At 32.7% G+C, this 27,398-nt stretch overlaps 1 protein-coding gene and 1 long non-coding RNA gene across 5 annotated transcripts in view; one reads left to right on the top strand and one right to left on the bottom strand.

Annotated features, from left to right (window-relative positions):
- Positions 1-754: 754 nt before the first annotated feature.
- The window catches only part of LOC143256834 (uncharacterized), a 36,170-nt gene continuing 9,526 nt past the window's right edge, over positions 755-27,398 (bottom strand). The window contains exons 2-5 of one of the 3 annotated variants that reach the window (XR_013031568.1): positions 22,634-22,766; positions 6,504-6,534; positions 2,739-2,895; positions 755-974 (exon numbers count right to left, since the gene is read on the bottom strand). This is a non-coding gene — a long non-coding RNA (uncharacterized LOC143256834). The remainder of the gene's footprint in view (positions 975-2,738; positions 2,896-6,503; positions 6,535-22,633; positions 22,767-27,398) is intronic. The other 2 variants (XR_013031567.1, XR_013031569.1) reach the window with 2 other exon arrangements.
- Positions 18,788-27,398, top strand: part of LOC143256832 (septin-7-like) — a 74,778-nt gene continuing 66,167 nt past the window's right edge. The window contains exons 1-2 of one of the 2 annotated variants that reach the window (XM_076514574.1): positions 18,788-19,001; positions 23,935-23,967. In XM_076514574.1, coding sequence (XP_076370689.1) covers positions 23,965-23,967 — 3 coding nt within the window. In that variant the 5' untranslated portion in view covers positions 18,788-19,001; positions 23,935-23,964. The remainder of the gene's footprint in view (positions 19,002-23,934; positions 23,968-27,398) is intronic. The other variant, XM_076514573.1, reaches the window with a different exon arrangement.

A 27,398-nucleotide genomic window follows, 5' to 3' on the forward strand; every position in this document is an offset into this window, starting at 1 on the left:
CATCCCTTGCAAGAAGAAGGAAAATTGTAGGAAAGCTCTATTCACCTTCAAACTGAACATTTTACAAATAACTAGAATACACATTGACCAGGTTAAGCTGTTTGTTCTGGAGTTCCTAGATTGTTTCATCTTCAAGATTACCCACACATAAAGGTTCTGTAAGCATTTTGATTAATTCTTCAAGTTACTTAAAGGTTTTACACAAAAAATAACATGAAGATGATAATCACTGTATTATCACATTTCTTAGTATGCCACTAGAAAGTGGTGTAATAGTAATTCAAACATGTATATAGAAATATTAATGTGAATTATCAGTTTAACTCTGTCAAACATATAACTTGTATAGAATGATCACAGTCTGAAGTTGTGATCACTTCTGGAGGCTCAATTCTAATTACATAATGTGTTAAAATTTGTTTTAGATTTTACACTGTCTCTATATTAAGAATGTAGGATATATATATAAAATTATAAAAAACTGTAAGTAAATGTTTCAAGAAAAACTGCTTGTGTTCTGTGGGGATGTAACTGATGGTTTCTTTGTGATCACTGTCATAAAATGAAATTGGTTGCAGCTATCAGGAACTGCAAGATGGCAATCAAATCAGGGTTATTGTTCTGCATATTTGACTATAAAGAAGCTTAGTATTCATTATAACCCTGAAAATTTGTATAATCTATATTTTTATTAAAGTTAAAATAATTTTTCTCAACATCATGTTCTAGCTTTATAAAATGTTATAGAAAAAAATATTTTTGGGGCAGTTTATACATAAAAATTACAGAATAAAGGCTGAAAGAAAAAGAGATATTCTTAGATTACTAATGTTAGAAAAATTGGTCTTGGTCAAAGACAGATCAACTGACCACTCAATAAACTGGATCAGCACAGCGTGGGCACAGCTTGAAACTGAAGAAACACTTATTTATGAACAAGGCCATACCAACAGGTCTGTAGAAACATCAAGATTCTGAAAGATGGAAAAGGCTAAAAATTATTCTGGCCCTTCTATCTAAGTGGTTTTGCCAATGAAAACTATAAAATAATTATAAAATCTAAGTCTACAGCTCTAGAAGTGTGTAAAAAATAACATTTATATATAGGATGATTAATTTGTTTTCATTTTCAGCTTTTATTAAGATATTATAATGCTGAAAGAAAAAAAGGTGGCATGCTTTCTTTGTATGATGACCGAAAATTTTCCGAGCCAGTAGAAGAAAAAAATTAAAGTACATACACCATTGCTGTAGGTTAGTGGAGAAACATCATGAGTGAAAGCTAACAGCCCAGTCCTGAAACTCAAATGTAACACTAAACCTTGTTTCTTACTTATCTACTTTTGCAAACAGATATTTCAATGTACAGAAATCTACAACAAAACATAAACATCAAAATATTAAAAACTCAAAACATCTCAGAAAACTTGTTTAAAAAATAAACTTGGACATTATCTCATGGTTTATTAACTTGTATGAGAAATTTAAGAGCTTTGGTGTGATGGGTAATAACTAATTTTGGATAGTATTATAAACTCTATCTGCCTGGGGCAGTTGGAAACAGTGTATTAACCCATTAGCACAAATTTTTATCAGATAAATGCTGACAGCTCTTAAAGGAATTCAATAGTAGCAATTAAATGTTAACTATGAAGAAGTGTAGAACTCTAATTTGAGAAGAATTACAAGTTGAAGAAAAAAGATAGAAACCCACTGTTGGAGCTGGCTAGGGAAATAAATTTCTATCCTATAATAATTTGTTGTTACAGCGGTTAGAATAATAGCTTCTCTTAAGCTTAAGAAAAGTTATGCCTATGGCAGTGCATAAAGTACATGAATAATGTGAAATTAAGACAGGAATATTTTCTACTGACTGGTCAGGTGATTCTTCAAGAATATTACTTCACCTATTTTTTTAAGGGAATGACCAACAGTCTCATAGGTAGCACAAATCCTATGTGAATACACTCTTTTTGTCATTGTTGTGGTGAATAAAAGCTAATTCATCTTGTTATACATTGTGTCAAGTCTCTCATTTCTTCAAACTCAGTTAAAATTAGAAAATTCAGAAGTGCTCCATGATACATTTTTGTCAATTCTCTTGTTATTCTATGAAATTGACCTGATCACTCTTGGGGAAATTCAGTGCAGCTGAGAATATCACAAGTGAATATTGGGCCAGTAAAGCAAAATGTTATACAAGTTACTATAATATCAATCTTATTCGATGTAATATCACAAAAACTACCACTTTACAGATCAGGCTTCTACAATAATTTCATTTTATAACATAAAGCAAATTCACTTATGTAAAGTAAAAATAATAAAAGACATTATTGTTTAATCAAACAAGTTAAAAAAAGAACAGTTTAATTATAAGAAAGAGAAAAACAGTAAATTGATATAAACATAAAAGAGAATACAAAGTTTATTCAGAAATTGAATAAATTAATTTGGTTATTATTTAAAAGTAGGAAAATATTTCAATACTGGATTATTTATTTAAAGAGGTTATTTGGTTTCCAGCTTAAAAATTAACTTTTGTTACGTTTTTTTCCATTCTATCAAGCAGTGCATGTATTTTGTTCAAATATTGAAAATTCATTAAAATTGTCCATTATTGCTAATCTATCTAGAGATGATGAAAGCAACTATATAATTTTCTATGTTTCTCAAATGTCCATAGTATAAGTTTCTTTGTGTGTATGTGCAAATGGACATGCAAAACAAATTGTCACCTTGCTCCTCATTTCTTCATCTGATTTACATCCTTTAAAAGAGCAATGGATAAGAGCTAGATTATCTTGATCCTTGAGAGTCAAGATTCTCTGGGAAGAAGGTGATGACCACTAGGTCTATAAAAAGTGTCTTTTCTGGACAAAACATTTGAAATGTCTGAAAGTAAGAAACAGATTGAGATAGACACTCAGAAAATTAAATTTAAATATTTCAAGGTTTAGTTACCTTTCTAATTAGTAGATTGAATATCCAGTACAGCAAGACTTAATTTTGCACATGTAGCACATAAGAATAGAAAATATTCTAATTTAACATAAAGATATTAACACTGACTTCAACTATCCAATATCTGAAGACCTAAATTTCAGTCAAAATACTAAGTTTTCTAATAATCAGTGATGACGAGAAACCCACTTGTTAAATTTCAGTCAAAATACTAAGTTTTCTAATGCTGTGTTACCCATTGCAAGTTTTTTAAATCTTACTTGAATGGAAAATCTAATATTACCTGATATTTTGGTTTATGGGCATTGCTATTATAAGATGTTTATAACACTACCATATCTTCATAAAATATCAATGAGTTTCTTTATGATAATGGCATACTACATCACTGCCAGATGAAGTGGTAATCATTTTAAGTGATTGAAGATCACTAGCACAGCCACAAATTCTTCTGAAGAGAAAGACAGGTTGCTAAAGCCAGAAGCCCAATACAGTGTTCTAACTGACCACAACAATCCAATGACACACTTGCAAAAATGATACATTGCTCTTTCTCTTCTGGGAGCAACACCCACACATTCATATAAATGTTTGAGCCTCCATGAATTAAGAGGAGCTATTTTCTGTTTGTTTGTTTGTTTGTTTTTTAACTTGGTGCTTCAACTTCTGGTCCAGGAAACTTTACAAAAGGCTCTATCTTTGCTGCCATACATTTGGTACAAAGATACAACTCAAGAATTTTGAAACTGATTAGTAAAGAAGTTAAGACAAATAGTCACCTGAAATGTAGACACAGGAGTAAACTACTCAATGCTTTCTCTTGAGTTTGACACTACTATGTGTTTGGATGAAGGTATGCTCTGTAATTATAGTTACTGCAGAATTGTATTGCTGATTTGATCTGGTAGAAAACAGCTGTTCACCAAGTAAAGTGCAAAGTTTAAAAGAACTAGTGAATGATATCTGTTCATTATGGCTGAGGTGTAAGGTACAGTCTAATATCACAGAATTATATTTAGTATAATTTTTTTCTGTGTGTACAATGGTAGTTCACACCTTATAGCCCATAAGAGATATCAGCTCATTCTGTATTCACTTTTCCAAGATATGAATTTCTTCATTTTTCACTTTTCTCAGGTGTTCCTTCATGTTTGAATCAAATTTTGCTATTAACTGTAAAAGTCCCAAAAGTTTCCAATGTGTTCCTGGCACAATTTGTCAACTGAACCACAAAGAGCCAAGTTGTACTGAACAGTAAACTGTATGATAACTAGGAGACATTAAAAAACATTTCAACAGGGAACTTTATCATCATTGATTAGTTGCATGTTTAGTTTAACAACTGTGCATCCCTTGTATGGTCTTTTTTTACTTTGAACAATTGAAATATAGCTATTGTGTCCATTTGACTTTTGACATGTAGACAAACATGCACTAGCATTTACCCAATCACAGAATCCACCAAATCCTAAAGCCATTTTGAAATTACTAAAGAACTTGCAGCAAACAAAAAAATATTTTGATGTGAAATACACAAACTGCTGATGATTTGCAATGATTTTCATTTGCTAGCTTCCATTTGCAGTGGTTTGTTTCAAAACCTTCGTCCTCATCTTTTTCAATTTTCTGTGAACCTTTTCTTACTAAAAAGTGAAATTAGTCATACATATATGTTCTGGCCAAAACACAGGAACTTCAAATTTTGGAATACGTATATCATCATCCGTTTCATGATCAGGATGCTGATCTTACCTACCAGAACTTCCATGATGAAACTCTTCCTTTCCACATTATTTTATTGCTAAGATTATGTAATAAACTGCACTGCCAATATATTTACTCTTTTCATCAAAAAATTCATAATGAAATGAATTATTTGTCATTTGAGGTCTGCTAGCAGTCTTATGCTTTCATTACTGTCTAAAGCATCTATGTGTCCTGACTGATTCTTCTTAAGAATAAACTTTTCAATGACTCCACCCTGCTTTTTAGCCTTTATTTCTTTAGCAGTTTTAATATTTCATTTCTTGCTGCCACTTTGATACTTTTGGCCAATGTCTTGCTTTCTTTGGGTGCATCTTTTACTGCAACAGTAGTAAGTAATAGATGTTTTTAATGTTAAAGAGATATACCATGAGGTACAAAACATGTATATGCCCTGCTTTCCAACTTACAAATGAACCTTGCATAGCCATAATATATGTATTTCACCTACCATTTATAAGAAACAATCTACTGATTTATTTAACCTCATATCAAGTACAGAATCAATGTAATCCTGTGTTTTAAAAGCTAGATGTACATCATCTCGGTTAATATGTGCTTACACCTTTTAAAAATAATTTAATAAATCCCTAAAAATACATTTCTCAAGTAACTGTAACATAAAATACTTCAGCAAAACTAACTTTTTAAAACAATTGCAATGTTTCAATTTTAAGGTATTTTATTATAAACTACTTACTTTTAAAGTATAAGTATGGGGCCTAAAACAACTACACTGGTTGTTTGCCCTAAAACAGGCACTATTTCCTAATGTTAACTTATTTAAACAAGGATTATCCATTAATCCTGGACATAGATACCAGTGACAATTGAATGAGAGCAGGGCTATCACAGGTGCAGAAGACGTGGAGAATATAACTTTGTTTGCAAGTTATACATTCATCATTCTAGTATAAGATTATAAAGAAAAACTGCTCACAACTGCATTATATATGGAGAATATAACTTTGTTTGCAAGTTATACATTCATCACTTCATCATTCTAGTATAAGATTATAAAGAAAAACTGCTCACAACTGCATTATTTGCCAAGCAATACATACACTAGTTATTTGATATATCCAGGGCAAATTGAGTTAACCTTTGAGATCTTAGTTAAGGTTGCATAATTACCAGGATTCGGTTAAAATACTGATCACAAAGTAATGCTAAATCTGTTACTAACCGAGTTTTGGTTTTAAAAAGAATAATGAAGCTGGACACAAGATTAAATGAAACATCTTTGTTACAACACAGTCACAGTATCTGTTTGTTTTTATTTATATGAGACTGTTGATCACTTTTACTGAATTCTTTCAACTTCTTTTTCTTCAAGATTATGTTCCATACTACCTAAATCAGGTGTTCTTTAGTTCACAACAGATATTGCATTTACCCAGGTGATTAACATTACCCTATGACTTGTCATTCTCACCACAACATAGGTGAGGCCATAACCCCTACAATCCACCTGAATGATTACTGTAAGACAATGCAGGTCATCTCTACTTACTAACACATTTTTCTGTGCTTTTCTACATACATGATCACTAAAACTTGTGCATTAATGTACTGAGCTGTCAAAACATGAGATTAAGACTACTTCACCTGTATGAAAATTGATACTATGCTGCAGGTCTGTACAAAAGCTAAGCCCCATCCCTGTACTCAAATTAATGTTCCTTTACTATTTTCATTTTACATATTTACTCTGACTAAAAGGTTACTTTAATCAGCCTTGAAATGTAATTTCATGTGCATTAATTAGTCCTTACCTGAACTACTTTATATCTTCCACAGGTACACCTGCACTGATCATTGGAAAATGGTTTACATATACAGCAGAGGATTGACTACATCATATTAAAATGACTTTTTATATAAAAATCAGCAAGTCAAGTGAACCACAACATATATAAAATTTGGATTAACCATAACGTTTTAGAACTGCATTCTGAGATTGTTTTGGCTTTTTGTAGGTAGCATAATGCTACCAAAAATAGATTGCTTTTGGGAAAAGTGTGCAACACCCTTTTCTGATAAAATACACCTGGGTAATAATGAGTGTTTGTGTTTTCCTTACAGGAAAGCCACATTGGGCTATCTGCTGAGTCCACTGAGGAGCGCTGGGACCCTGATTTTAGCATTGTAAATCTGTAGACTTACTACTGTACCAGCAAGGAACAGAAAATAATGATGTGTCCAGATAGAAGATTTACAATTTCCAAGTCAGGCAAAAAAAGAAAGAAGAGAAAACTGCATGAAGTCTACACCAATTGTGGTAAGCAAAGTGAAACATCTTGTAACAGGTGACAATTTAGAAATGCAAAGCTCATTGGCAAAAATTGTCCACGTGTTTCAGAAAGCAGCACACAAGATAATTTGTTTGTTTGTTTTGGAATTTTGCACAAAGCTACTCGAGAGCTATCTGTGCTAGCCGTCCCTAATTTATCGGTGTAAGACTAGAGGGAAGGCAGCTAGTCATCACCACCCACCGCCAACTCTTGGGCTACTCTTTTACCAACGAATAGTGGGATTGACCGTCACATTATAACGCCCCCACGGCTGAAAGGGCGAGCATGTTTGGCGCGACGGGGATACGAACCCGCGATCCTCAGATTATGAGTCGCATGCCTTAACACGCTTGGCCATGCCGGGCCCACGAAATAATAAAAAGCTGTGTTTGGTAATGCAGCACAAATCACATGTACACAGTTTATTTTCATGACACATATCCATTCAACAGTCACATACCTCAAACAGCAGGAGAATGAAATGAGTAATTGTACTACTACTTATGAAGTCATGCTGATTAAACTGCTTCTATTGATTTCTGTGTGATCAGAGTGTTGAAACTAGTGCTGGGAAAGTACTGTCTTCTTACTCTAGTTGAGTCATGGAACAATTCTGAGATTAATTTTGTGATTTAGGATAGTGTCTTTTGCAATGGAAAGTACACTGCAGAGCTAATTTCAAAAGACACGGCCATCAGACGGTGCATGACTAGACATCACGACATCAATTGTAGTGATATGGAAAACTCCAACATTATTTTAATACAAGGTAACTAATCTTTGTGGAGGTTCTATTTGATGCATAAAACAAAATTAACAGATTCAAAGACTAGTTAACAGACTGCTGCAGGTAGTCATTTTAATCGTTAGAAAAGGATTTGCAAACCCTACAAGCATGGGTTCAACATTTTGAATAACTCATTCAAAATATTTTAAGTTGAAGATGATGTGGGGAAGTTCATATCTTCTTCACATTTCATAATTCGTACAACTAAAAAAAACTTAAACTTTACTCTATGATTCATAAGGAGTTTTTAAGGTGTTTCAAGTCTTGTTATCCACTGCTTAATTATGTAAACAGCAAAAGTTTCAATTTACTGGTAATCAATAATTACCAGTATAATCTGATCACAGCTTTCAGTCTTCAGTATATGGCCATCTAAAGCCAAAGTTATTACTTGCAATATAAATTTTCAACTCTGCTACTTTTTTTTTTCTCTCCATTCAGTAGGGCCTGGCATGGCCGAGCGCGTAAAGCGTGCGACTCGTAATCCGAGGGTCGCGGGTTCGCGCCCGCGTCGCGCTAAACATGCTCGCCCTCCCAGCCGTGGGGGTGTATAATGTGACGGTCAATCCCACTATTCGTTGGTAACAGAGTAGCCCAAGAGTTGGCGGTGGGTGGTGATGACTAGTTGCCTTTCCTCTAGTCTTACACTGCTAAATTAGGGACGGCTAGCACAGATAGCCCTCGAGTAGCTTTGTGCGAAATTCCAAAACAAACAAACTCCATTCAGTATGTATCTCAATTTCACGTTGTCGATGCGGACAGAAAATATATTTCTGCTCATTGGTTGTGGAAAAAAAACTCTCCCTAAAGACAATTTAAAGTGCGCATGCCACGATTTTATACCGAATTACATTCAAAACTTAATTAAATTACTTTATTACTGATGGACACAAATAAACTTGACATCAAAATGTAGTTAATAAACAAATTATAATATTATTTAAGTTTTAAATTCTATGTTTTATGATGAATTCTTTAATCTCCAATTTCTCCTAGTATGAGAACCGTAATTTTTATTCTGTAGCTTTCTCTAATTTATTTAACATATCTCAGTGAAGTAACAATGAAATTTAATTTAAATAACTATTTATAATACAGCTATTACTATGGTAAAGTAATTTTTATAGCCTTCAATCTTATTTGTTTACAAAGTAATAAACTGGAAAATCGGATCGCCTTAACCCAACCACCTGTCACGTCGTCTCTTTAACAAGTTACCAATAGTTCTCTCTGACGTTTTTTTTGTATTACTTATGTATGTGTATGTTTTCCTATAGCAAAGCTACATCGGGCTACAGTTACGACAGAAAGTGTTCGTACCCCCTGCGTCGTGAGTAGTTTTTTCCTCATAACTTACAAAATATCAAGATTAGGATAATTAAAATATAGTATATTATAAATATTATACTAACACACATCTACATAAATTTTTATGTAAATTAAACGACAAATAAACTGTTTATAAACAAATAACCAAACATAGGAGAGTCAGAAAGTGTTCGTGCGTCTACTTTAATTGTCAGTTGTGTAGCCTTTCAGGTGAATTACTTGGCGCAATCTCTCCTCATAGCCCTCCATAATCATTTGACAGTACTCGACTGGTATTTTCTTCCATTCTTCTTTACAGAAGGCCTCCAACTCTTGCAAGTTTTTCGGATGACGCTGATGAACCCTGGTCTTCAACTCATGTCAAACGTTTTTAATTGGGTTGAGATCGGGTGACTGCGATGGCCACTTCAGAACGCTTATATGGTTCATCTGAAACCAGGATTGCACATATTTCTATGTGTGCTTAGGGTCATTGTCGTGCTGGAAGATCCAACGACGTCCAAGCCGCAGGTTCAGAGCATAATTCTTGATATAAGTGCCTTATATATCAACGTACTCTCCTTTTTTCATGATTCCGTTGACGCGGTGAACGCTGCCTACACCAGAAGAGCTGAAAAAACCCCATAGCATGATCGAGCCATCTCCGTGTTTAACTGTAGGACGGTGTTTTTTGGAATATTTCGTTCCCCTTCCTACAGAAAATATAGCGAACATCATTGTGGCCGAAGGGCTTGATTTTACCCTCGTCTGACCAAAGAATAGTCTTCCAGTAGGTAAAGAGTTTATTTACATGCTTTCTTGCATACCTCAATCGTGCTTCTAAATGAACAGGCTTTAAATATGGAGTTCGATGAGGACGGCATGCTTTGAACCCAGAAGAGCGTAACATGTTCGTAACAGTAGACGTGCTTACTTCAACCCCAGTTTCCCTTACCAGTTTCTCTATATCATTACGTGTTAAACGAGAGTTCCTACTAACTTCTCTGAGAACTTTCCCCTTGGTTCTCTCTGGAATTTTGGTGGGGCGTCCGGAACGATGGAAGTTAGCAGTTGATCCTGTAAGCTTAAACTTGGCAATTATACTTTGAACAGTAGATTTTGGCACATTAAGTTGTGTAGCAATACCGAAAAGAGACACACGAGACTTCTATTTGACAATTATTCGGTTTTTAAAATCACTGAACAGTTGTTTCCTGTTCGCCATGATGACCAAGCAGATAATGACGGAGACGGTGCTAAATTGCCGGAAGTAAATTTTGTGCTGGCTAAATTCCAATAATTATGAACCCAGTGTCTAGTTCTGGAATGGTATAATGTAGTTTATTCGCCAAACTAAACAAAATTTTTCGGGAACATCAGTTTTTTCACACGTTCTGAAATGTGCGAACACTTTCTGCACCTCCTATTTTTGGTTATTTATTTATATATAATTTATTTGTCGTTTAATTTACATAAAAATGTATGTAGATGTGTGTTAGTATAATAATTATATTATATATTATACGTCTATTAGCCTAATCGTGATATATTTTTTTAGTTATGAGCAAAAAAAAGGCAGGGGTACGATCAATTTCTGTCATAACTGTATCTGCTGAGTCCACCGAAGGAAATCGAACCCCTGATTTCAGCGTTGTAAATCCGTAGAATTATCGATGTACCAGCGTGGGACTATATTATTCATTCCAATAGGAATGAAAAAAAAATTAATCTATCTAATAAATATTATATCAGGCTGTTTTCAGAACAGAGCATTGTTTATATTTCATCTTCAGTTTCAAAGTTTCTCTTGGAGTATTCAGTTTAATAAGTTTGGGAATTATTTTAAGGCTCTTATGCCATAGATAGAAAGCCTTGTGGCCTATAGTTTTTGAATCATCCAAACTCTAAAGTATCTACTGCCTCAGAGATCTTGAGGCTATAATTTTAGATACATCATTTTCCACAGGCGAATTATATGTTATCCATAACAGATGGCAAATTCTGCACTAAGTTAGATAGAAAACAGAACGAGCATAGACACCAAAAACTAATTTCTAATGTCATTTACTGAAGTTATTTGACTGCTGCAGCTGAAGAGGGAGTGATGACGATATAGGCATAAGTCTGGATTAAGATTACTGATACATAGTACTATTAAATCAGAAGGAGAATTCTTAATGCAGTATCCCACAATCCTAGTAATCGACATTCTCTTTATACCTTTAAGAGGAGATTAATTTCCAGCTTATATCAACCTATACAACGCTTCATCAGTTGTTAGTTGTAGTTTTTGTATATTTCCTTCATGTGATAATACATGCATGAACAAATTCCTATGTAATTTATATATATATATATATAACACATTCCTGTATAATTTATATATATATATATATAACACATTCCTGTATAATTTTATATATATATATATATATAACACATTCCTGTATATATATTTATATATATATATATATATATAACACATTCCTATATAATTTATATAAATATATATATATATAATCAAATGAATAAAAACCATATAATCCGAGCGCTTTCGAAAGATGGACCTTTCTTCTTTAGGGACAAACTGGGAACGGAGATGTAATCGAATGAGTGACACGCAAAAAGAGAGTTTAGTGACGTCATGAAGGCAATCTGGTTTCCCAGGAAATATCTATTTCTCTATGTACTGTTGTAAGCGTCTTATTTGCGATACAATGTAGCCGATGGTGAGAGTATATGTGAAAAAGGTATTAGGGCTTTCATATTATATGAAAAAATAAGCAAAGAATAAAATTTATTTTTCTGGCAGAGTTAAAACCAATGAACGAAGATTACTGATTCTAAGATCTAGATTAATTCCGAAAGGTTGAACAGTGTTTAGCTTGGCGATCCAATAAGCTTCTTTTAATTCTCTATCTGCTTTAGTTTTGAATCCTATTTCAGTGTCGATGAGAGTAACATTGTTAATGGAATGACCAGGTTAATTAAAGTGTTTATCAACAGGAAGATATTTGTCGGTGTTAATAGAATATTTATGGTTGTTGAAACGTTCTGTGAGAGCTGTTTGTGTATCTCCTACATATTGGTGACTACAATTTTTACACTGTATAATATAAATGGTGTTATTTGTTTCACAACTGACTTCTTTGGATGTTTTAAAGTTTCTTTGATTGTGCTTTTCAGAAAATTAGTCAATGGTTTTATGAACTTTCAGATTTGACAACGGGCTTTATTGCATGGATGACAACCATACAGAAACTTCAGGAAATATCTGTTTAAAACGATTGTTGAGCTGTAACAGATGAAAATGTTTTTTTTTTCAGAGTTCGTGAAAAGTTCTTGAGTTTAAACTGATAGGTAATAATAAGACGAATTATTTTTGAAAGTTTAGTATTGTTCCGATTTACCAAGTTTTTCCACTGAGTGTTGTTAGCCTTTTTAATTCGTCTGTCTATTTTGACATCTTTATATCTTCTTTGTAACATTGTTTGTTTTAGATCCTTGGTGTGTGTGCTTTTTTTGAGGTTGACTGTGTGTAATGTTTCGTTTAGTGCGAGAGGCACATACACATGCAACACTTCTTGTATATAGCCATGTACGAAAAATACCTTTCAGTCATTCTAGTTTCTTTATAACAGTCACCAAGTTTTCGGTGATACTTCTTTTTTAAGCCTTAAACATGACATGATACATAATTTGTTTCTCTATCAGATTAAAACTGTCGCAACTAAGTTACAAGTGAGTTTCACCCAATAACAAGTAGCAGTTCAAATATTTCATAGAACAGTGTTTTTGTCCATCCACACTTTGCATTAAATATTACACAAATTCTAAATATTCTAAGTAGTTACCTATTTGATGCGGCTGATGAAACAAAACATTTCCAATGACATCTCAGCCAAAACGTTACTGAGACACTCACGATATCGTTACTACTAATGAGTGCTGGTGCCGCACGAGAATGTCTAAAAAGATGCTGCGATGTTCATTTTGAAAAAAGGTCTGTTAACTTAGCAGTTTTCAAATGGCAAAGATATGCATTCTATTTTCTACGGAAGATTAGAATTGTCACTTCACAAGGATAGCCTTCATGTTACTCACTCTATAAAAGTAATTTTCAGAAGCAAGAGATGGTTGTAACCAAGTGGTTTTGTTGCTTTCAACTTATACGCCTGACTGACCTTTTGATCGATTGAAATTGATCAAGCTTGCATTTTTAATGTCTACTTTCACTACAAGAGCTTGAATTGTGGATGTATCTGAAAATTGTTCTCCAACTAGCTAGTGGTGTTATTTGTGTTCCAGAGTTTTGTCATATTTCCATGGGAAGCTGCACCCTGAAAAAGAAACCTCAAATCCTAGAATTTCCCAGCAAGTACAAGAAAAAAAAAAAAACACAAGGGTTTTCAGTGCGGTAATAATGTGACGACTTTCTTTAAAGTAAACAAGCTTGTCACTCTCCATAAGTCGTAAACAATGAGCGTACGTAGTGTGGTGTGTTCAATTGCTGTAAAAAGCAAGTAAAAACTAAAAGAGATATTACCCTTCCTCATAAGATGACTCAAAAAATGGCGAGCTTCTAAAAGACATTACTGGTCTTTATTGATAGCATAATGGTTGTGACAATTGTTTGATGTTGAGTATGAGTTTTAAATGTGAAAGACATCCCATTTCACCATCAGTGATTTCAAATTACATTACATACGTTTTAAATCTTGGAGTTTTTAATCGTTTGTATTAAGAGTTTTTTTGTTGTTGCAAGTTTGGTTTGTATTTGTAGTTAAGCACAAAGCTGCACAATAGGCTATATTATGCAGTACCCACCTCAGGTATCGAAATCCGGTTTCTAGCTTCATAAATCTGTACACTTACCGTTGTGTCACTAGGGAGCATTGTATTGTGTGTTAATTATTATTAGGCCCCTAGTGGCATGGCGGTATGTCTGCGAACTTATATCTCTAAAAACTGAGTTTTGATACCAGTGGTGAGCAGAGTGCAGATAGCTCATTGTGTAGCTTTGTGTTTAACAGCAAACAACAACAATAATTATTATTGAAATATTTGAATAAATCGTGTTTGTTGCCATTATTATATGTATTTTCGTCAAGTCGTTTTCGTATTTCTAATAGTTAAAGGGTTTATTTTTATCTTGTTTTGAAATAGTGCACATTGCCTTTGTTAATATATTGTAGTTTGTTATTTTATTTGCTATTTTTTCATTTTTGAAAGATTTATGTGAATGTGTATACTTTTATTTTTAACAGGTCTTTAAAATGTAATTTCACGTATTTCATAGTTAAATAGTATTTTGCTGTATTTTGCATCTCTGTTTAAGAGCTGTGACGTCTATGAGGTGTATATGCATTTGGAAACCAGAAGAGTTCTACATAATTCTTGAGATGTGTGATTTTATAGTTGTAAGATTAAAGTCAATTGTTGACTTCGGACAAGACTGAGGTAAGTGTAGTGTATGAATATATTATGGGTTTCTAACTTCTCGTAGAATAACAATATTTATTCTGAAATTGTTATTTGTTCTCAATATGTGCAGGTTTTCACACAAAATGTGATCGAAAAAATTCCTAAGTTTATTATCTTGCTTCAAGTTACCATTGATCCTGTATATTCTAAAGATTATTTGCTTGCTGTTATCTTCTGTGTAGGCTCGGCATGGCCACGTGGTTAAGACGCTTGACTCGTAATCTAAGGGTCGTAAATTCAAATCCTCGTCGCACCAAACATGGTTGCCCTTTCAGCCGTGCTGGCGTTATAAAGTTTCAGCCAATCCCATTCTTCGTTGGGAAAGTAGTACCCCAAGAGTTGGCGGTAGGTGGTGATGACTAGCTGCTTTCTCTTTAGTCTTACACTTCTAAATAAGGGAGGGCTAGCACAGATAGCCCTCTTGGAGCTTTGCGTGATATTTAACAAACAAACAAACAACAACCTCCTGTATAGAATATTGCTAAATGCAGCCTTGTATTATAAATAAGTTAGTAACGTCCTTTAATGTTTTTTTTATTATTATTTGGCTATTAGCTAACCGGAGAATAGCTTGTCACGTGATAGTATCAATGAAAAAGTATAAATACAAAAATTATTTAAACCGAAATCAAAGGAGCAAGGCAAAGTGAGAAATACAAACCAAACTTAGACTAAAGAAACCATGAATGTACCAAGAAGCAAGGGGGAGAGGCTCAGCTGCTTATTGTATTTATCGTTTTCTACGTAGTCTACATTCTAGTGATGAAGCATTAACGTTTTTGAATTGAAATGTCTACACATAATGGCTTCTGTTGGCACTTTGTAATTGAAACTCTAAAGCCGTATTGCTTCTATCAGGTGTTGTAGGCCGGATCCTTTATAGAAGATGTTTGTAACCTTTTGGATATACATTTCAACAATAAGCAAACAGCAACACAGTCCACTTGTTTTAAAATAATATATGAAAACAAGTTAAATGTATATACAAATATTAATTACACTGTTGGTTATCAGAGTTGCATCTTTTTCGTCCACATAGGCTTGTTAAATCACTTTAGAACACAATGTACAAGATAAGCTGTTTTTCTCTGTGATTACAATACAATCTGTGATAATTTCAGTTTAAAAGTCGCCACTATATGCACTTTATCACTAAATAACTCAAGATCATGCAGTTTAGACTTGCATAATAATTTTTCGATACCTATTTATATACCGACAGAAGTCTGAAACATTTCATGCAGTACTAAATATTTTGATACAATAATACCCAATTAAAACAATGGGAAAAATTCAGAAAGTTCTAGCAATTTGACGCAACAATATAATAATCGCAAGTTCATAGCAACTGAACGTTCGTACTGCATAACGTATGATTCGTACACAATTACGTAAACAAACTGACTGTTTAAAAAGACTGAGTGCTCTAGCTTTGACACACTGCTATGAGCACTGAAACTGTATGTAAGTTATTTGTGAAAATGGACCCTAAAGAAATTGATCACGTTAACATGTTATTTCAAGAGTACATAAATCTATGTAATGATAGTCAATGACTGAGACAGTTAATATAATATTATTGTTGTGGAGAGTTGTTTAAATTAGAAATATAATTTGACAATTATTAAATTTTCTGTATGTAGATAGTACAGAACTTTAGTATAACAATTTGTACTAATTTAAATCTAACTCTCCACGCAGTTTTACAATAGAATGATGATCTGTTGACTTTTCACTGAATTTTTGTGGATTTTAGGTGAATATCTATACAATTTTAAAGCTATATTTAGTGCAAAAATGCTCCCAGATTGAATCGCATTGCACCTAACGTTAACAAAATCTTCTATGAGGGCATGCTCCCAGACTCTCCTAGCATTAATATACTGATTGTGCTTCGCAAAATGTGTTGATTACATAAATTGAAACTCACTTTTCAAATATTCCTTGTACGGGCTTGGATACAGCAATAGTACAAAACTTTGTATTCCCTCAGTCCAGCTGAGCCCTTTATCTGGTAAACAGTAATCTACATCATTTTTATGTTGAGTGTTTTACTAAATACGAACTGAATGCCAGGTGGGTTAAGGCGTGCGACTCGTAATCTGATAGTCGCGGATTCGCATGCCCGTCGCACCAAAATGCTCGCCTTTTCAGCCGTGGGAGCATTATAATGTTGCGGTCAATCCCACTATTCGTTGGTAAAAGTTTGTTTGTTTGTTTTTTGGAATTTCGCACAAAGCTACTCGAGGGCTATCTGTGCTAGCCGTCCCTAATTTAGCAGTGTAAGACTAGAGGGAAGGCAGCTAGTCATCACCACCCACCGCTAACTCTTGGGCTACTCTTTTACCAACGAATAGTGGGATTGACCGTCACATTATAACGCCCTCACGACTGGGAGGGCGAGCATGTTTGGCGCGACGCGGATACGAACCCGCGACCCTCGGATTACGAGTCGCACGCCTCACGCCCAAGACCATGCCAGGCCCCTCGTTGGTAAAAGAGTAGCCCAAGAGTTGGCGGTGGGTGCTGATGACTAGCTGCCTTTCCTCTAGTCTTTCACTGCTAAATTAGGGACGGCTAGCACAGATAGCCCTCGAGTAGCTTTGCGCGAAATTAAAAAAAAAAAGGAATGCCAGGCATACGACGAGAAATAGTCATTAATATTTTTAAACAAAATTATATCTAAACAAATGTTTTATGATCATGCTTTCTAAAATTTAATCAAACTCTAGAAACAATATAAATATACAAAATTATATCCTTTTCTATTATTTCACGAAAACAACGTTTATATGTATATTTTATCATCTCTATGGATTGATACGTGCAAAAAAAGCTGATTGTCAAAAACATATTCTACTTGGTTGACTGTACGACCCTGCAAATTATTAATCCTAATGGTAAAGGCAGGGAATCTTATTATGAATTTCGGAGTTTTTTATTTGCGCTGTCTTCCTTGTTTTGAGTTTGTTAGCTTACTTTGATTTAGCCATTTTCAAGATTGAAATTTGTTGCAGGTGATTGTTTGTTTTGTTTTTGGAATTTCGCACAAAGCTACTCGAGAGCTATCTGTGCTAGCCGTCCCTAATTTAGCAGTGTAAGACAAGATGGAAGGCAGCTAGTCATCACCACCCACCGCCAACTTTTGGGCTACTCTTTTATCAACGAATAGTGGGATTGACATTATAACACGCGCTTGGCCATGCCGGGCCGGTTGCAGGTGAAACATGCGGGTTATTATAAGAGTTGTAGCCCCCACGGCTGGGAGGGCGAGCATCGCACAAAGCTACTCGAGGGCTATCTGTGTAGCGCGACGCGGATACGAACCCGCGACCCTAGCGCGACGCGGATGCGAACCCGCGACCCTCAGATTACGAGTCGCACGCCTTAACGCGCTTGGCCATGCCGGGCCATTTCAGTACTCATTACGATCTCTACCAACTGAATTATATGTCCAAATTAACGCCTCCTCCGTTTTATATATATATCTATATGATTGAAAAAATTCTGAAAAGACAAACTTGTTTGGCACAGCAAAAAACGCTTTCGTTTTGTATAAGTTGTATGTTTTTCGGTACCACACTTTTTTCGGTATGTTTTCGGAAATATCGGAATCACAGACGCACAGATGGACGGTCTCTCGTCTTTATATAGTACATTGTTCATTTTTCTTACCATTATTCTCCTTTTATTCATTTTTGTTAGCATATTCTCAATTAGTCAGCGTTATTCCACGTCTTCATCGAATATCATTTTTTGCGGACCCGTTTGGTGAAGCTCACGTACTAAACCAGCCAAGGGAAACATAGCATGACAGTGTGCAACTAAAGAATCAACAATTTATCCACACTACACAGTCGTATTTGTATTGTCGATTACGTCCACATTCGCGCGTATATGTGATCATTTTGAAATGTGAAAATTTCAGTCATCTTTCTAAACAAAAAGGAAAAACGCTGCCGTATATTAGTGCTGTGAGTTAGAAAATAATGCATATTTTTATAGGAAGTCTAAGTATATGAATTAAACTTACAGTATAAATAAACAGTTCCTGAATTTAAAACCAGTTTCTTTTTGTTAAATATAGAAATAAAAATAGTAAGATAAACACCAACATAAAAGCGACAAATCATGTTCGAATATTTATTGTACTGTCCCCTATCGTATCCCTTTGCAACTATACGATGCTTATTGATTATATTATCATTTAGACGCGGCTCAAAACGGTCGTGGCGAATACGATAGTACAATTATTAGTAATTCACTACTTGCTAAAAGTTAGTTGGTAGTAATGACAGTTTAAAGTGAAGCATGTATTATCCTTTAATTGATTGTACGATAGTCCATTATATGTAACGTTAGAGAAACTAAGTTTTACCGTAACATAATGCAAAAAAGTGGTAAGTAATACTTTAAAAATGTGTATTGCCCATAAAAAATGTTTTGTTACTGTTAATATGCCAACAGTAAGCAATAGTTAGGCCTAACTGTCATAAGAATAGTGTCTCGCACACGTATTGTCAGTGCATTAAAAATTAAAAGCGAATACAATTTGGTTGCGATTTGTGTGAAAGACAGAAACGATATTGCAGTAATGGGTTACCAATTACAGTGTATAACCTGTTATCATCCATTAACAAGTTTTGGGTTGTGACTAAAATTTGTTAATTTTTTGTTGGTTCACACATGATTCAATTGTACTTGATTTATATATAATTTATGATGTTTAAGACAATCACTACAATGCATCACACCAGGACACTAGTATTAATTAATGTTAAAATAGGTTATAAGACAAAATTCTAAATTCTGGTATTTAAATGTAACGAAGTTCTTTGTGATGAATTTTAGTTTATAGAGTTCAGAAAATAATTAAGAATATTTGTGCATTTTCGTCTTTAGTGTACTTGAATCTCTTTCCAGAGACTTGTGTTGCTACTTTTCTCATGCAGTTGTTATTGGAGTTTTTGTCAAATTCTATTGTAAATAGTTACTAACCTTGGCATTTTATGCAAAGTTATTTGAATGTAATATTAGTTATTGTTACTTACTTTCTCCTTCTATCTTTTATTGTATTTAGTTCTTATGCCTTATCCTCCCCTACTTCCTCCCTCCGAAACACAGTGTTTTGAATTTCTTCAATAAATAGAATATGTATTATAATCAGTTTACAGGATGAAACTTTTCAAACCTTGGACATTGCATTTGTTCTGTTGACAACAATATATGGTTTTTGGTTTAGGCAAAGAAGTCATATAGTGTTCTGAGACCTGTGTTGATGGAATTGTAAACTTAAGTCCAAAAAACTTGAGAAAAAATGTTAAGAGGTGATCTTAATGAAGTTTATAAGACTGTTTGAAAAATTATAGAATAAAGACCTAAGATTTGTTTGTGCTTGTGTTGAAACCAGTTGGTGAGAGTATACAAGTTTAAAATTTCAAAGACACAAACTAAGTTCTACTTAGGACAATACTATCAATTTCAAAGAATGAGTTGCTGTTGCACTAGAGAGGCTTGCACCTCACAAGAAATTGACTTCTTAAAAAGTAAATGTTTGCATTATATTTCTTATTTTTTTCAGGGATGGGTGTGCATGGATAGCCATGAAGGAGTGATGTATGTTATTCTATCATAATATTGGTAAAACGTTATTGAACATACTGTATATAGCAATTGCTGAATTACTACAGGAAAATTATACTGGTATTAGCATGTTAGAAATAATACAAATAGAGTACTTGATGGATACATAGTTAAAAACAATTGAGGCTAAGAAATGAAGATTCAGGACTTGTAGTAATGCAAGTAATAACACACAGAGCAGAATAGATACTTGTAACATAAAAAGAAATATTGAAGAATTTTAAAAGTATAAAATGATGTACTTGTTACGTGCAGACAAAGTGTTAAGTGTGGTGTAAGTTTTGGGAACAGATTAATGGGAACCTACCTAAATTATCAGGTTTCATCTGTAGAGACTAGAAAGGAATGTTAAATAGGTTGGTAAATAGACCATCTGGAGATGCACTAAATGTGAATTCAAACCAAGGTGAAGAGGTGAGAGATAATTTCTGTACATTTGAGAATTTTGTTTTAGCTTATAAAAGACATGACAAACAGTTTAAATATTAGAGAATGGAGAAGGTTAAAGAGAAGTGTTGAATTTTTGCAAGTAATTTAGTTGCTTTTAGTGAAGTTGATGTTAGTGGTATTTTTCAGTCATGGTTAAATGATAAATACAATTATACAAGTTTATGGGGGTTTAAGATGTTTTGTAAAATCAATAAACAGAATGGGAGACCAGTTGTTTTCTTTGTCAAAAGTGATATAAATGTTCACCTTTGTGCAGTTGGTATCTGCAAAGTCAATAATATTTTAGAAAGTGTATGGATTAAGTTTTTAAGTGGGGAAAAGAAAAGATGCATATTATCATTTCTTTTACAAACCTAATGACTCAGGATATTGTTAAGATATATTTCCAGTAAAAGTAAGTTTATTTCTATGGAACACCTCAATTTTTGAGACAAAAATTAAGTTTGTTTTATTCATAACACTAAGATGTTCATTAGTATGGTGAAAGATTTTCTGAAATAACACATGTAATATATGGTTAAAAATGTCTACTAAAGTGCTACTGATCTATAATATTACCTCTGAGGCCAAGTAGTAAGCAGAGCCCAGGAGAGAAATCCTGGGCCCTGGTGCTTGCCCTGATTCTGGCTCCTCATCCTTTTATCATACCTGTTTCAGTTATGTTTTTTTTCTACTTGCAAGACTAACCAAAATGTAGCATCAGTATATAAATGCTACTGTTTTTTGAGTGAAAGAGGATAAGGACTTTTTGGTGTCATATTTGTGGAAAATATTTGCCTGAGCCTGTGCCTGGGTGATTTGCACCAAGTATGCCATCCATGCTCTCCTGAGCCCTGGTATTATGTTCCTGATCTTAGAACTAACTTACTTTTTGGTTTTTATTTTTTAGTTTATTTGTTGAAAAATATTGTATTCCTTAGTAGTTTATACACACACACAACCTTAAAAGTTTGAACAGAGATATGACTTGTTTGATTGATAGCAAATGTGACATAGTAAAGAATATGAGAACCACTAGTAAAATCAGAGACATGATATAAAATATCAACATTAGAACAGGTTAAGAAAACAATTAGTGAGACTAAGAGACTGAATGGTTCTGAGATAAGAGAATTAATTCAGATCTGAAGTTTTTAAATGCTTATGTTTACAATAAGAACAATAAAAAATAATTAGCAGAAAATATTGAACTTTTAAGAGACTTGAATGGGAACCTTGTTAAATCCAAAGCTACATGATGGGCAATGTTGCTGATGTTTAACATTTAAGCTCTTACAGTTACCACTGAGCTGACAACTATTATTGAGAAGAAATTTATGTGGCTGAAATGGTAAACAACACTTCTGCTAGTGTTTAATATCAGAGGTGATGATAATGGGATATTTAAAATGTTTAAAAGGGGTACAGTTTTTCTTAAACTTGTATCATTAAAATATGGTATTATGAAAATTACTAGAATTTTTACTGACAGTAAACCCTCTGGCCATATTAATATTTATCCTAATACTTTGAATCTTCCAAAGATTTTCACATGCTGGAGAAGTTCTTGATGAATGTAAAATAATTTTGGTACCTATTTTAAGAGTTTAGAATAGATCCAGGCAATTACATGCTAACCATCCCACTTCAGTTATTGGTAGTCTGTTACAATTCATTGTCATAGATCACTTGGAAAGACACCTTGAAGGTTAGAATATAATTAAAAGTTTTTAGTTTTGCTTCAGAGAGTACTTCTCTTACTAATGTTATGAAGTGTTTTGATGAGTCTCTGCTTCTGTGGATGAGGAAACCTCTGTTTCTAGACATCCAAAAGATTTTTGATAAGATTATTCATGAGAGGTTAATTAGTAATATAAATTTTTACGGAATAGAGATAACAGACAGACATAGAATTGGTATGGAGATATAAAATAGATGATAATCATAAATGAGTACCTACCTCATTGGGAAAATGTAAATAGTAGTGTCCCTCAGTGATCTTGCAGACGTATAAATTAGTGGGTAAAGCTAATCCTTTGAAAAATGCTTCTTTAATGCAAAAGGACTTAAACAGTTTTGCTGAATGTGCTAGCCTAAGGAAAATAAATTTAAATACTTAGATGTATTAGAATACAAAATTTGGAAATATTAATTGTGGGAAAAATAGTAGAGTTATGGAGAGTGAAAAGAATTTTGTTCTGATGATCAACAAGCTTTAAGTTTTCTGCTTGATGTTTGTAATTGGTAAAAAGAGCTAATATGTTCATGGAATATGCTTAAAGAAATTTTTAGTTGACTAAGGAGGCTATTATATAATTGCACAAGAATGGCAAGATTTTATTAGAATTAACTGTTGATTTTTCTCATCACAGAATAGATATTTGCCTAAAAGTCTCGAGAATGGCTATTAAAATGATTCCTGGTTTTAAACAGTTAAGCTGGCATAAACATTTAAGAAGTAAGGGGTGATCTTATTCATGTGTTTACTGTATTTAAGGCCTTCAATAAAGTGCCCATGGGTAATATGTTGGAAGGATAAGGTTTTAGATAAAATCCTGAAATAAATATGTAAATATAGTGAAGGTCTAAGCAAAATGTTTCATTATTTGAGAAATAAATTCATAAAGATCTTATTGATATGGCTTGTGCTGTTGCTTGCTTAAACTAATTTAAACCAGTGGGAAAAGTATCACATTTTACCAAATTTCTTTTTAACAAAATTCATATTTTCACTCAAATATATTTTTCCTAATTGAGTTTATGACACCTTATTAAAATGTTTTTTCAGTGATATTGGGCACAACATTATTTGGGTGACTTTGTAAAAACCAAAACTGCAGCAACAACAGGTATTTGATTAGAAAAAGGAATTTAACAAAAAAAATCTGTTTTCTACCACATTGAATATTATTTATTGAAGGCAAACTTTCAGGATGTTTAGTTAAATAATTTTGTACAATAAACTCAAACAACAACATGTGCAACAGAAGTTAGTGTATTCAGCCTTTAAATTTCTTGATCCTTTTTTGATTTCTTCCTTTAAAAGAAAATTACATTACAGGAAGGATATTGATATGCTGTGAAGAGTGCAAAGACAAACTCTTACAGTAAAGTGATTTGGTTCAGTTTGAGCTACAATCCTGTTATCCATTTGTCTTTTAAATATTTTGTAGATGTACACATCTAGAATTTTATTATTTTCAAATACTGATTTTTTTGTCTTGTATTAACTTACAGTATTGTAATTCCTTCTAATTACAGATTATCCCAGTTATTCTTCAAGTAGGCGTTATGGTGAGTACTGGTATTTTACTGATGTTACTTAAAATCTTAAAAATCATAACTTAATTTGGTTGTATAATCTACACAAATTGAGAATAATGTTAGTGATAGACACTCAAGTTTAAAATGCTATAAAACTAATTCTTGTACACTAAATGAAACTTTTCAAAGATTCACACGAAAAATATCAAAATTTAGTAAAGTGCTAAATTTTGATAGAACTGATTCATTGGTTATTAATCAGAAAAGGTTAAAATTATATAAAATATGTAATTTACTCTGTAGTTATTAATTTGAGAATGTAATTATTTTATTTAGATTTTAGAAGCTGTTCTCCAAAAGGAATGCTGTTCTTGTCTTTCTAGATTTTAGTTTTATTTTGGGGGATGCATTATAAGTATAATGTATGTGTGTTTATCTATTTCACTCTGTGCAGAATTAAAATTTTTAGAATATTTTTTAAAGAGACATTGTGTATCAATACAAATATCTTGTGTATATGTAGATTTGAAAGTTTTAATCAATAGTCTTATGGTAGACTAGAAACTTTTAAGGTTTTCCCTTTAACTTGTAGGACTTCATTTATTGATGTTAAATCAGATTTTCAAAGTTTGGAGTTGATTAATTTATAGGACTGGATTTAGTTTTTCAAGCCATGTCTCACAGTTATACAATTGCACTTTCTTTAAAATATTCTGTATAAAACCTATTTGTCTACACATTTATTTGGTACGGCCAATTGCAAAAGTTACATTTTTGTGACAATAGTAAAACCCTCAACTTGTACAGTGCATAATAACAAGCTTATTAAAATACAAAATAAATATGCTATTTTGTCAAAACTTAGGGTTTTTTGCACTTGCTTGAAAAAGGTTTGAATTTAAAATCTCATTTCAAGCAGTTGAAGGTGCTTAAATTATGGAAAAAATTTGGATTTTACTTGCCAGATGCTTAAATTGTGAACAAAATTATTTGATTCAGTGTTGTTAAAACTATACAATCACCACTCTCTTTCTCCAAATCTTCTGTTGCAAAAGATTTTTCAGAGAGTTTAAGATATCAGCTGGTCATATATAAAGCATTAAAAATACTTGTGATCTGTTCAAATGTTTTTTGACAACTGAAACAGGAAAAATTAGTTAACAATACATTTTATGACTTTCAATTTTAATTTAAAATTTTTCAAATGGCATAGTTGTGTTCTAGTTTTTAAAAATCCACAATTTCTGCTCTAAACTTAGAGTATGTAGGTAGGTTGGACTGCTATAGGTATGGAGTGGGAGTGAAAATTAGATTTTAAAAAAGGCTTAATTTTGTTTCAATTTTTAAGAAAATTGGAATATTGAGTGTGCTTATATTGTTCAAAAAGTATAGGGACCTTGTAGAAATATAATTTTTGTAATTTTGTTCAAGAATTTTGCTTTCAACTTGAAACTTGCACTGATTTTTCAACAAATAATAAAAGCAATATGACAGTACTTCATTTGGTCTCATAAGATCACCTTGACACCATCCAAAATACCAAGATCAAATTAAATTTATTTGTTTACATCCATGTACTTCTTTAAGATAACAATGAAAGAATTATACTTTCCAGTAAAACCATTTGACAAGATTATCTAATCAAAAGATAATTTTGTCAAAAAACGAAACTTCATATGGTCTTTCAAAATGAAGAATGGTTATTGTGAACTAAAACATGACATTTGAAAATCTGTGTTAGGATCTTTGATGTTAATGATATCCCTCATGGGTCTGTTATGAGGATTTTGTTCATTATTTATCTTATTGATTTGAATAACTACAGTGCTTGGCAGTAGCATTTAAAAAAGTCACAGATGCAACTGTAATTGGAGAAAAAAGCTTTTCTATAGAATAATAATGAACATTTCTAGCCTAAGTATTTCCTCAGTTATTGTCCAGAATTCATTAATGAAAAAAGATACTAGTCAAATCAGCAATAATAGTGTCATAAACCTAACAATTGTGTCTGTATCTAGTCAAATGTTTGCCATTAAAGACATCTTGTTAGCTTATACTTAATTAGGTCACTTGTTATTTATCCAGTTTCAACCTTAGCCAGGTTATTTTCAGTGGTTATTCCAGGTTATTTACTGTTAATTCAGTATTGTGTTCTTGTTCATTCTTAAAAAAAATAGGCTTATGATTTTATTTGTAATCATCATAATGTAATGATGGATATTTGTGACAGAACCCTTAATAACAAATATTATTGAAAACAATTATTTTTTTAATGCTGTTTAGACATAAGTATGTGTTATCATACAAGAAAGTATACAATGTGTATACCACATTGAAATATAAAGTTTTTGTTGTCCCACAAGGTTTTCAGTTGTTTTTTTTTTAAAGATCTCTGTTATGAGGAATTTAAGCTGAGAAAACAAATTAAAATAATGGACTGTAAATGTGGTGTTTTGTGTTGCTACCATAATTTTTGATTGATTAGGTGTATGGATAGAAAGAACTATATCTATTCTGAATTGGTTGCTTTTTACAATGGTTGTGGTTAGCTGGATATGTTTTGCACAAATTTCCTTCATCTTAACATTTAATTTTTTATTTTATTAAGTTGTAAGTTGAGTGCCATTCCATGTTTTGATATTTCTTATGCAAAGATTAGGTTAAAGAAAAAATGTGATAAAATTTTGATTTTTTTTTTTAAATCAAAGATTAAGTTAGGTTTTATTAAGGATTACATTCATGTATTTATGTTAGAAATTATATCTAAATGAGCAGAGTTGGTATAGTGGACTGGCTCTTTATTGGGTAAGTTACATTGACTATAATTCTGAATTTATTAAGCATTTCCTCACTGTTTGGCAAACCTTTAATCAGTGATACATCTTTGTTGTTCACAAAGAATAAGATGTGTTATTGAAGGTTTTATACTAAAAATGTCTAAAGTATCAGTCTGAGTCAAACTTTGACAAGTCAGGATGTGAGGTGGCATTCCCATTAAGAATAAAAATACTTTTGTTATATAGTTTGTGTAACCTCTGCTTCTAAATATATATCTGTTTTTGTTATTATCCCCATATATTATCAGTGACTTTCTCCAATATAAACTTCAATGAAATCACTAATGTAGAGTAACATGAAATGTTGATTTTGATAACTCTGACATGTACATAATACCATGTTGAATGGTAATTTGTATAAGGTCAGGATGTGCACATTTTAACCTTCATCTGTGTACTTAGGGTTAATTAATTTATTAAATAGCATTTGTAGCAGTTCTGTACATGCATATGTTGGAGATAAGTTAAAAGTGCTGTAAATATGTACGGCTCTTTCGGCTCTCCCGAATTTTTTCATAGGCTATTTATAAGAATGAAGCTTGCAGGTGAATTTTGTAAACAATATTCTTGCTTATGAACAGTAGATCAACTACAAAACAGTTTTAGATGCTTGCTGAGTACCAC

Source organism: Tachypleus tridentatus, chromosome 7 (assembly GCF_004210375.1).
Source record: "Tachypleus tridentatus isolate NWPU-2018 chromosome 7, ASM421037v1, whole genome shotgun sequence".
Classification (NCBI taxonomy): Eukaryota; Metazoa; Arthropoda; class Merostomata; order Xiphosura; family Limulidae; genus Tachypleus; species Tachypleus tridentatus.